General features: G+C 30.9%; 1 protein-coding gene across 2 annotated transcripts; it reads left to right on the top strand.

Annotated features, from left to right (window-relative positions):
* On the top strand, positions 2,838–5,653 carry LOC109358899 (G2/mitotic-specific cyclin S13-7-like). Of its 2 annotated transcripts, none has more exons than XM_019603384.1 (8): positions 2,838–2,984; positions 3,276–3,411; positions 3,820–3,880; positions 4,016–4,258; positions 4,360–4,485; positions 4,591–4,839; positions 4,913–5,250; positions 5,429–5,653. In XM_019603384.1, exons 1-8 carry the CDS (start codon positions 2,939–2,941, stop codon positions 5,586–5,588), a joined length of 1,359 nt encoding a protein of 452 aa, XP_019458929.1. In that variant the 5' UTR covers positions 2,838–2,938; the 3' UTR covers positions 5,589–5,653. The 2 variants fall into 2 exon arrangements, with proteins under 2 accessions (XP_019458929.1, XP_019458931.1); XM_019603386.1 differs by having other exon boundaries at positions 2,857–2,984; positions 3,291–3,411; positions 4,360–4,487; positions 4,593–4,839.

Genomic DNA, 12,887 nt, shown 5'->3' with positions numbered 1-12,887 from the left:
TATTATTAAAAGTTATTTGATATTCATATGATCTTTTATAAAATCACATGCATTTATCTTTTAAAAAATGTTATAAAAAATGGCTCGGACTGATGGGTGATATGAACTTTAAACAAAAAATATAATAATGATTATAACATAAATATTTATAAGTTACAATAATGTTATAAAGTGAAACATGATATTATTCATCTTATTTTGTAGAATATTCTCTTAAGTACACAAACAAAATGGTGTATCAAATCAAATGAAAAAAAAATTAAACCATTCAAATTCCATTTTTCTTTTTTAGTTGCGTATTTAATTAAATTTAACTTTTACAACTTTTACATAATAAAAAATATTAACTTTTACAACATAATAAAAAGACAGTATAATTGTTTACCCTACAGAACTTCATGCAATCAAAATCAACTATTGCCTGAGTTTACAATGAAGGTATTGATAATGACAATATAAATTATTTTCATAGAGAAAGTAAATAATGTTGATCAAATATATTGACTATACTTTTACAACAGAGCTCATTTTGTATTTGAGTCTATACTATCATTACTATAAATTGAAGCAATATGATATTATTTTTTATAGTGTCCAAATGTTTATATATTAAAGTGAAGTCATAAATTATATTGTGTTAGGAAGTGAGAAGTTTAATAAATGAATTATGTTAAAACTTATATAAATGGACTTGACATCACATCTTAACTCAAATAAAAGATATTACATCTATGAGTTTGGTCGAATTGGACATGTATATTAAAAAAAACTATACATTAATATGAAATGACATATTTTTAAAAATGATAGATTAAATATGTTAAAATTTAAATAACTATTTTTAATATTATATGGGCAGCCCCACCATAACTCACTTTGTTTAGGACAGGTTTAGGCTGCAGTTTGATATACGTAAATTGAATTTATGATTCTTTACGATTTTCAATTTAGCCCGAACTCTATATATGTTATCCTAAACCTGTTTGGGTAGCCCATTTTAACTGGTCTAGTTTAGGTTTATTTTCTATCTTGTTAGGTTTGATGATACACGTCACGAACCTGACCTACCTGAACCATCATAATAGTAAAGATAATATATATAAATAAATAAAGTTTTTACAAAATTTCCCTTGGAGGTTGAATTAGGTTAGTGTTGCATTTTTACAACACCGAGAAATCTGAGTTCGAGGTTGGTGAAGGTTAAAGTTAACCCCAACCCACCTCGTTCACATTCCTAGCTATTTTTATATTCTAATAAAATATAAAGATATGGGTTGTTAGTTAATATTAGGTTGCATTCAATTAGTCGACTTTGCAGACATCTCTTATTTTCACATAAATAAAAAAAATACAGTAAATAGATTCCTTTAAAAAATTGAAAATATGTTAAATTCTATCAACTTTTTGGTAAAATTTATCAAAGTTTCAATAGTTAAATGTTAAGTCATTTTTATCATAATTCATAATTTCCTTAAAAAAAAAATAGAATGCCAATAACATCATATATTATAGTTAATTAAAATTTAAAATAAAACTTGTTTCCAAATTATTTGACAATGATAAAATAAAACCCGGATTTTTGGATTATTCTGTAGGCAAGAATTATCTTATCCGAAAACATGAATAACATATGACCTAATCCGGTTTGGTTGATTTGCATTAAGAAATCTGATCCAAAATTTATATTTGGTTTCAGTATGATTTGGTTCAGTTTTTTAAATTAAAAAATAAAAAATCTAACACATTCAAAATATCAAATTTACCTACAAGGTGTTGGAAGGGATAACCATGCACTCCGAAGGGATAACCTTTCGTTGTCCAAAAAAGTGAGAAAATATTATTGGTAGTACAAAAAAGTATGAAATTTACATAAAAACATGTTTATTTAAAATAATAAGGTTAGTACATTTTCAAAGTGTCAAATTCACATAAAAAATAAATAAGAATACTCAAAGACTTACTAAGTGTAACCGACGTAAACATTTAATTGAATATTTATAATATTCACTTGAAGTGAAAACAAGAACGATAACAAAAATAAAATCCTAGGAAAGCAACATCAATAACACACCAACATGATTTTAGTAACAAAGTGTTAATTAATAAGTCGTAACACTTTTAGCAATTAAAAAATATGAAAATTATATATTTCGGATTATTAATTGCAAGATTAATTAGACCCAGAAATAAAATAATCTTCATTTATATATATATATATATGATCTAATATGTATATATTGACAGTATAAGTGTTTTTAACTATTAGTAAATCATTGATCATTCATATGTTAAGTATTATTGACTCTCAAACAAAAGTAATATAAATCAATGATAAATGATGAACTAACTATGTAAAAAATTTACACTGATAAAGCATAGATTTTAACCTCTTATATATATATAATTAACACTTGTTTAGTTAGGATTGGTCTATTTTATGAAATTGTAACCAAAAAATGTTTGGACCAATTAATTTTCTAAAATCAAGTCCAATATCATCCAAACAATTTCAGTTTTTTTACGGGATAAAATTTTAAAAATCATTCTACCCTCTCTGTTTTTGGTGAATGAATTTTGACCCTTTAAATTTAAAAATATTGCCTTTTGTTTGATTTATTATTTTTATCTTTCCTATTATAATTATTTTACTTTCTTATTATATCTTATTATTATATATGTTATCCATCTCTGTCTTTTTAATGACCAACGGCTACTTTCTCTAAAGCAACGCTTTCCACCCTCGGATTAACTTCAAAAGATCAAACGGCTAGAAATCATTTAAAAATTCGACCGTTGAAGTAAAGAAGCATTGCATCCTTCATAAGACAAGGTTCTTTTCACTGCTCTATCATTCATTCATTCTTCACTCAGAGAACGAGAGAGAGAGAGAGAAGGGAAGAGAGAGAGACTCGTTGAAGACACTAAACAAGTTCGAGTAATGGCTTCAAGACCCATCGTTCCGATTCATCAACAACAAGTCAGAGGTTGGTATTCTATATTTCTTCAGCATGTTCTAAGATTATAATCTTGTTCTGGGTTAATTTCTTTCTTTCTGTTTATCTTGTAATTAATTTATCTTGATCTGGGTCTTACAAATTTGTTGAAAATATCAAATAGAAGTTTCAGTTTTAATGGGTTTTCTAATCAATCTTGTAATGGCCCAATAGCAAATTTTAATTTTTTGATTGGTTTAAGAAATGCATGAGAATCTGTGTTTAGAACCAAAGATGTTACCTTTCTTTTTGTTAATAATGGTTTTTTTGTTGCAATGTTAGGTGAGGGAGTTATAGGAGGAGGGAAGCAGAAGAAAAATGTTGCAGCAGATGGAAAGAACAGAAGAGCACTTGGTGACATAGGAAACTTGGATCGCGTTAAAGGTGTTGAGATCAAACCTAATAGACCCATCACAAGGTACTCTATTTTATTCTATTTCTCTTGTGCTTGTTAGGAAAAAATTATTTTACCAACTATTTTGCAATGATTATTATTACCCGTAAGCAAAGTAAAAAAGTCACTTCACAAAGAAAAAGAATATAGTTATTGGAGAAGTTTTAATTGTGATCTTCTTGCTATTCCTATTTCTCTCTTTATCACAGTTAAGCTGAATATAGTTCGTCATTTTTTATATTATTATTATAGACTTCTTTTATATAAAACTTGGCATGTGATATGCCGAACCCTTACCTCGATTAAATAAGGATCAAATACGCTTTTTTTTATATATTTTGTTCCTTTAAGTGTTTTTGAGAATAATTCATGTTGTTGTCCTTACTTTTATGAGTTTCTCTCTTAAATGTGATCTTTCTGTTATTCTTCTAGGAGTTTTTGTGCACAGCTACTTGCCAATGCACAAGCTGCAGCTGTTGTTGAAAATAACAAGGTAAAAGCAACTCTCTTATTACTTGTTTGACTGTTTCAGTTATCAATTTCAATTGCAGTAGCTAGGTTATGAATTATTTCAATTTCAATTGCTGTAGCAGGTTATAATTGGTTTCTGTTTTTTTGTTAATTGCAGAAATTGACTATTCCTAATGTGGGTGGTCCAAAGCCTAATGTTGCTGAAGGAGCTGTTGCTAAAAGGGTTGCACCAAAGCCCGCCGAGAAGAAAGTCGTTGCAAAACCAAAGCCTCAAGATGTCGTCGAAATCAGCCCAGATGAAGAGGTCCAGAAAAACAAGTCTGTGGCCAAGAAAAAGGAAGGAGGAGACAACAAAAAGAAACCACAAACACTTAGTTCAGTCCTCACTGCTAGAAGCAAGGTTGATTTTTACAAAAAAACCCTTCATTGTGTTTTGATTTGAACCATGTTGTGTTGTATTGTGTCTTTTAGCTTACAAGTTTATGTAATGTTCTGTTGCAGGCAGCATGTGGTTTGACTAAGAAACCAAAGGAGCAGATTATTGACATTGATGCTGATGATTCTGGCAACGAACTCGCCGCTTTGGAGTATATTGAAGACATTTACAAGTTTTATAAGCTGGAAGAGGTATCATACATTTTCCCCTTAATAATACACATTTTTCAATCTTTCTGCTTGTGTTGTGTTACCTCATGTAATAGCATTCTAATACTGTGTTGTTTATTTACGAAGAACGAGAGCCGCCCGTATCAATATATGGACTCACAACCTGAGATAAATGAGAGGATGAGAGCCATATTGGTTGATTGGTTGATAGATGTGAACAACAAATTTGACCTTTCACTTGAAACCCTTTACTTGACTATCAATATAGTTGATAGATTCCTAGCAGTTAAGGTTGTGCCAAGAAGGGAATTGCAATTACTCGGCATCAGTGCCATGCTCTTGGCATCAAAGTATGAAGAAATCTGGCCCCCTGAGGTAATAATTCTTCTATACTCCAACTTTTGATACTTAGTCATGAACAGGTACTAATACTTGTCTTTTGGTTCAGGTGAATGACTTTGTGTGCCTCTCAGATAGAGCATACACTCATGAACAGATACTAGTGATGGAGAAAATCATCCTCGGAAAGCTGGAATGGACATTGACTGTGCCTACACCTTATGTTTTCTTGGTTCGCTTTATAAAGGCATCGGTTCCTGACCAAGAGTTGGAAAACATGTCTCATTTTCTTTCGGAGTTGGGAATGATGCAGTATTCTACCTTAATGTTCTGTCCATCAATGGTTGCTGCCTCAGCAGTATTTGCAGCTAGATGCACTTTAAATAAGACCCCCTTTTGGAATGAGACGCTTAAGCTACACACTGGTTACTCAGAAGAACAGCTCATGTAAAATGCTAAGTCCTTTTTATTTTATGACTTCGGGCCCGTTTGCGAGTTTTGTTTTAGAGGGATGACTGACTTTCATTTCCATCTCTTATCGTCCAAAACTCAACTCGCAAATGGACCCTTAATGTTTCTAGTCGATTATTGTGTGATTTTGATGAGTTTCTATGTTACCAAACAGGGATTGTGCAAAGCTATTGGTGAGTTTTCATTCCACAATTGGGGGAGGGAAGCTTAAAGTTGTGCATAGGAAATACTCTGATCCACAGAAAGGAGCTGTTGCTGTGTTTCCACCAGCAAAATATCTCATGCCTGAGAGTTCTTCTGGCACTAGAGTTTGAAGGGGAGGGATTTTTCAGATTGGACAAATAATCATTGTTCATTTTATCTTTAGTTTTTTTACAAGCCCATATGTACCAATTGAAAAAACATAATCTGATTTCATCATTTTGCATGTGGAGTTTGATATTCTATGATGCTTTTATCACAGTTGTCCAGGACAACTTAATATTCCCTCTTATTTTGATATTATACATTAAAACATGTGGAGTTTGATATTCTATGGTACAGTTGTCCAGGACAACTTAGTTAATAATCACTTATAATTTTACAAGGTGCCTCAATCCTATAATCACTTGTCTCAAAGCATATAAGGAAATAAGCAAAATGACTGAAGAAAATCACTTATAATTGTATATAGCATTTGCCCTAACTTTTCTAGTATTTTGTGCGATTGTGTCATTTCATGAATTCTCTGCACATTGACCAATTTGGGAATAGTACCCTAAACCCAAATTGTCCTTTTATATATCTGGGGATAAAATCATAGTCCATAGCAATTTTCAGAAAACAAAAAAGGCAAAATAAAAAACACAGCAAAATACTAATCATACTAACAAGGTTTCATTTGTTGGTTGGGGACACTTCTGGTGTGGAAAAAAATGTTCTCAGGTTTCATTTGTTGGTCAGTTGTTTTTTCATTTTGACTTATTTAGTTTAAAAAAAATTCAAAAACAGAAATGATCAGAACTGGTTCATGAGATTTTTCATTTTTCAATCTATTCTCCAAATTTTCAATCAAAATTATGAACAAAAATTGAAAAGGAAAATCTAAAAAAGTGAATAATTCAAAATTTTCAATAATCTATCTATTTTCTCCCTCTTATAAAAGTTTGTAATTGATTCTTCACATTCTTTTATAAACTTGCTAAGTGATTTTTCTATTATTCTAACACCAATCTTTTTCTTTTCATTTTCTCTTGCATATGGGCAACATCATATCACATTAAATTTATTATTAAGTGGTATGTATCAACAAAGAAAGACTTGTAACAAAGAAAGACGAAATTATGTAGAGACAACCAATGACATAATGACAATATATTAATATTTTAATTCTAATTAAATTTAATATTAAACAATAACATCAAAAACCATAAAATGTATTTATCTTTGAATATAACATGTTATATGCGTCTTCATATAAGTGTTTCTCGTACCAGTAATGCTTCTTAGAATAGGGAATGTGCAATGAGGTTAATTTAAAGATTTAGGTAAGAAAAAAGAGTTCCAAACTTAAGCATGCATGCACCTTTGTAAGTATTGTATATAAGTTCCGGACAATAATTGGGGGTAAAAACAATTTGAACTGCTCACATCATACTAGTAGTGTAAAGCTGCAAGTCTGGAGAGTTTATAAAAGAAAGGGTATTACTTTCACATCTCTCTCTGGATGTGCTCTATAGGTCGCACTTCGTCTTTCTTCCTAGTGAGCCCTTTTGGATTTGGAATATGGATGTTCCCCACTAGTCCGTAGTTAGTAAGTGTTCTTTTTTTTTGCGAGAAGTGGGTCGGGCCCTACAGGCGAGCATCTCCCACCACACAAGTTGCATTGTTCATCACCATCCAAGAAGTAAACGATTCGAGAATGCAGGCTTAACATACATGTATATGTATTGTCTAATGACAAGGGTCGACGATGGAAGCTTGGGACAAAGACATGTGATGCAGAAGTCTCACGTAGAGTTCTCTGAGAAGGGAGTGGCTACCTTATGGAGCTTTGACCAACCACCACTGATAAATTCTGCTTTATGGTCACCTCTTACTCTACAATTATTATAGTGGTATGAGGTTCAGAACAAAGAAAGATCAAGGCAAAATATTAGTTTTTCCTTTATACTTCTGTCTGTTTTTATGCTATTGGTCATTCCTTTGATTCTATTCCAAATAGGGATCTTCGATTTACAATTAACCACAAAATTTAGTGAGTGACAAATCTTTCTATGAATTGCTTTTTTTTTGTTGTTGCTTTCGTCGTCAAAGTGTTTATGGTACCATTTCATATTTGGCTACTCGAAGCTCATGTAGAGGCACCTACGACATGATTTGTCATCTTAGTAGGAATTCCTTCAAACTTTGCGAACCCACGAGTTTTTTAGATTTTCAATACCCGTGTTCCCCAAAGCGACACTTTGTTCCACTCCTTTCATTTATACTCCAAGCGGGATTGCTATAATATATACTTCTTTTACCACTTCAAGATAGAACGATCTTAAGAAGATCATAGCTTACTCCTCATTAGCCATATGAATGTGGTGACTATTGGTATGTTTAGTCGGGCGGTTGTCGTTAGGTCACCTACTTTTAGTTATGGACATACAAGACATGGCTAAAACATGTGTGTCGGGCAAGCGACCTATCAACCCACTAGCAATGGGGGAGAAAACATAGCATGTTGCAACAATAGCTTGATTCAAGTCATCAACAAAATACTATCGCTTGTTCTAAAAACAAAAGCACTTTAGCACACCTAAACGAGAGTGGGGCCTACACACAGGCAGCAACAACATTGACTCTACAAAGTCAAAAAATTATGTTAAAAAATGAATTGGAAATCACGATGATGAACCATAGTAAAATTAGGTTAGAGTTGTGGTTTCAATTGGGAATCATATGAAACGGTGAAGAGTATCAAATAACATGACTATAGTGAAGAAAGATAACATAACATAAAAAATGGATCGAGTTAGGTAAGACGAAGATGTTTTCTATAAAAAATATTATAACTCTTCAATAGCCATTCAACTTAGGAATCACTATTTCAGTATTAAAGATGGAACCTTCATTCATATTTTTCTCTATTATTTTTTTTCATTTTGAAGTGATGTATAAGATATCGGCAATATAATACTAAAACTTTAGAGATGTTGGTAATATCTTCTAGGGATGGTGCTAGTAACTTATGTGGTGAATTGGTAATGGGTATACAACAATTTTATTGTTTTTGGTGGGAGGACATTGATAGAATGATGGATGGTGATAGTATAAGAAACTTGTGTATATACCAGCCTCCTGAGATTGTGACCAATGGAGAGTATCATGATGAAGTATCATGGGGTGTTTTTTCTAGAACAAGTCAACTTTGGCCGGTCACTGGGAATGAGACAAATTATTGGGAATGTAAGATTTGGTCTATACGAATGTCGATCATGCTTGGAAGATCGACCTAGCTAGAAGAAAGGATGATAGTGAGAGGATATGACTAACTCAATACCTACAATGTCAAAAAACCTCCATTCACACCAAAGACAAAGGCATGTCGCTTGGTCGATATAGTTTCACATTGCCCACACAACAAATGTAGTCCAAAACTATAACATTTTTAGTCTAATAGATTGGAAAACACAAGGTTATGTCATCCGCAATGATGACATGTCTCCCCTTGGAGTGTTGACCAATCTACCTCGATATGAATATATGAAACCACCCATAAGGAAACGATAAATATTTGCACTCTACTTTCTCTCTACAACATACACTTATGCTCATGTGAGCATTAAAGTCCCCTTTCAGATATCCACCCAGAAGGGTCCAAGGCCAGCTAATGTATAGATCCAACAAGGTAACTCACATTCCGACCAACCTCTTCGATACAAAGGAACATTTGCGCCATTTGTGGCTTACATCCACCATAATTACTACCAGAAATCAAATTCGCCCTCACAATCATATTGATAGAATAGAAATCAACCTTTCTCCTTACCACAATGATGCTTTATTATTTAACCCTCAATCTTAGATCCAATCCTCAAACCAAACTAGCAAAATGCACAACAACATCATTGGTCGAACTCCACCTACCAACCAACAACTCTCGGGATGATAGAACGTTAAGATTAATTGATTCAGAGATAGACACAAATGTTGTATGAGATCTGTTAGTCAAGAATGAGCAGAATAAACACAAAATACTAGCCATCAGACTTATGATGTCAAATCTGACGTCCAATCTCACCCTACATCGTAGGCCAATAAACCCCAAGTCCAAAGAAGCATAAAAAATACAAGTGTCAAAACCACAAGATCATCTAGATTTCTTGGAGACATCTATGTTCTTGCATGGAACATCCAACCTCATTATGAGTAGAGCTTTCCCTTTGACACTAAAGCGCACAACATTATATTTGGAATGTTTGCACATGTGCATGTAGTATATATGTGGATTAAAAGATAAGATATCCTTATATCATCATCAAATTTTATACCAATAAACTCTTTCCATACAACCATCTTCCATTCCACAATAGTTCTTGACATCAATAAACCTAAAAAGTGCGCGTTCTTAGCATTAGTTCCATTTAGAGTGAATTTTTTACTAATTTTACCACAACATAAATAACCTATAGATAAAGATAAGGTTTAAATATTAAAATTGTAGGTAGTGATAGGGATAAGGTTGGTATACCAAAGTCAGGTAGGTTGGCCAACATTTTCACACTTCAATACAATGATTAAGCCTTTATCACAAATATTTGTCATGGTAAGTGAAATCCATATGCATTAATGAGCCAAATACTATATTTGTTATAGGATAATCTCTATACATTGTCATATAAAAATTTATACATTATCAATAATATATTATTTATCATTTATTTATATTACTTATACTTAAAACTCTTATGCCATGCATACATATTTTTCTCTATTTGTTATGGTTGTCTTCACTTGATTTTCAGATAATCCTTTATATGCTTCTTACAAAAGTCAATGAGAGCACCTAGTAATAAATGCGAACTAGAAAATGTATATTAATCCTTAGCTAGTTGATATCTGTCACATAACTAATATACCAAAAAAACCCACCTCATTATTTATTAATTATTGTACACACACATACATATATATATATATATATATATATGCTTTTAGAGTAACCATATTGGTTGTTCTTAATGAAATAAGACATTTTTATATTATTCTCTACTGTATTATTCTTATTTTCTGTTTTTTGTTCTTAAATAAGAATAATTCTTGGTTGTTTTTAGCCAAAAGAAAGTGAAAAGAAATGTAGATGTTATGAGAAAAATATAGATGTTGTGAGACCCAACTAAAAATAAAAATAATGTTTATCATTGTAAGAAAAAAGTATATGTTGTTCTTATTTCATTAGAATTGTAATAAATTATAAAATATTGTGTGAGATCCAAATAAGAATAAAAAAATTATTTTCTACTCAAGATGCTCTTACAATCACTAACCAACTTACCTTTCTCTTCTTTGAAGGTTCATCCTTTTGTTTTCACGTTCCCTTCATTCATAAAAAATATCAATGTAAGTTAAGGTTTCTAACATTAATACAGCAATAAATCATTATATACACACTAATAAAAATGAATTCCAAAATATACAATCATTTTATATTTTCATTCTAACCTTATTGTCGGTGTGAAAATTTATACATACTGAATACATTACCTGACATTTATTTGTATTACTTTTTTTGAAGAGTCACTGATAATTAAACATATATAATGCATAATATACTAATAATATGTAAAACTCATACACAGTCAATGCATATATCTTTTTCTCTAAACTTTTCATCAAACCATTTATGAAAACATTTTGGAACAAGTGAAATTAGTGATGAAATTATTCAAGTTATAGTGAAATCATTTTAAATTCAATCATGAGATCAAACGAGTAAAACCATCTTCACAAAATAAGTCATGGAGTCATTCTTCTAATTGAAAAAAAACACAACGTTATTAACAAAACTTTACACAAATTCACTCAAAACTACCGCCCAAAAAAACATAGGAAAGTTTTTAGAAGCTTGAAGTGAGACTAGTGTTTCTCCTTTTGTTACCAACTAGTTACACTAAGATTATTACTAACATTTTAAATTGAGTTACCAACACCCATCAAGAAGAATCAAATTATTTTTGTCATTTACTTGGGTAGTTACCTACTTGTCATCTCTTAAAAAATTTGTTATACACAGTGTACTAGTTATCATAGGAATAAGAGTAATAGTGTAGTAGTAGAGTGACTTAGGGATGAGTATGAGCCACGTAAGATTTGTCCCTTATCCGCCTCTAAATATTGATCAAATTATTTTTTGAACTCTACCCTAAATGTCGACTGAGACAATTTTGAACTTGAGTCTGACCCTGACCTTAGACTTGATTAAATACGATGAATACTTCTTTTAGATAAAGTTTTCTCAACATTATTTATTATGAATATGTAATTTAACATATGAAATGATATATGTATAAATATTGTTAATCATGTACATATGATGACAAATTAATATAATCAATAATATTTTTGACCAAAGAGACATCATTATTCTCTACATAATTGAATATAGACACATACAAATATGATGAGTGTGTAACCATGAGACTTTTCTGGGCAGATCATGCTTGTCCGCTATCCACCCAAGATATTGACTAAATCTAATTTTTAAACTCAAACCCGACCCTAGACCCAATGAAACTCGACCCTATTCGAGTCCAATCATGATCAGGTTAAATTGAGTAAGCGAGCAGAGTTGAGTCATGCTCAATCCTAGGGTGATTCAATTAACAATTTACTAATTAAAAGGCATATTAGTTATGTTATATATATAATAATAAATATAATATATTTATGAATATTAATATTTGCAAAATTTAACTCAACTATTTAAATGATTCAATGCCAAACTATCCTACAAACAACTATTGAGTTGAAGGTTTAGATCATTCTTGTTTCATTTGAAAACTATTGAATTTTTCATTCACAAACTGAATTTGACCAATGTGATTTAATTGATACTTGCTGATATTGAGCAATTTAATTGTGTGTCCAATATAATTACTATATTATATTAGTATGGAAATCAATTTTTTGATTGAACCGACTAGTTTCAATATGGTGTTTTAGATTAATAAAATTCAAACATGAGAAACATTTTGCTCTTTCTTTGATTACTTGTGGCTAACGTTGTTCAACAACTGCTTCCACTGCACGAACAATTAATAATATAATTGAAAAATAATAATTGTTGAACATATAAGGAAATGTATATTCTTATTTTGTGTGTTAAAAATAAAAATGTCTAGTGTGAATGAAAAAAATAATAAACATACAAGAATATAAAAGATCAATAAGAATGATTTTTTTAAAAAGAATAAAATTTACACAATTTTATCTGATAGTCAAAAGAATCTATTTCTATGATTTGAGTTCATGATATTTTAGGAAACTTTATGATTGTACCCAATAAAAAATACAGTGTATAATTGCACACAAGAAAAAAAATGTCATTCCCATTGAATGAACAGCTATGTGAATATTAAATTTAGTTA

The sequence above is a fragment of the Lupinus angustifolius genome, chromosome LG10, assembly GCF_001865875.1.
Source record: "Lupinus angustifolius cultivar Tanjil chromosome LG10, LupAngTanjil_v1.0, whole genome shotgun sequence".
Taxonomy (NCBI): Eukaryota; Viridiplantae; Streptophyta; class Magnoliopsida; order Fabales; family Fabaceae; genus Lupinus; species Lupinus angustifolius.
The sequence above is the reverse complement of the archived record's forward strand: the minus strand, read 5'-3'. Positions and strand labels throughout refer to the sequence as shown.

Excerpts from the sequence above, each read along its gene's own strand:
- LOC109358899 (XM_019603384.1), top strand. The coding sequence starts at position 2,939 with ATGGCTTCAAGACCCATCGTTCCGATTCATCAACAACAAGTCAGAG. Across the intron at positions 4,259-4,359 it reads TCCTCACTGCTAGAAGCAAG|GCAGCATGTGGTTTGACTAA; the intron begins GTTGATTTTTAC and ends GTTCTGTTGCAG. Across the intron at positions 4,486-4,590 it reads AGTTTTATAAGCTGGAAGAG|AACGAGAGCCGCCCGTATCA; the intron begins GTATCATACATT and ends TTATTTACGAAG.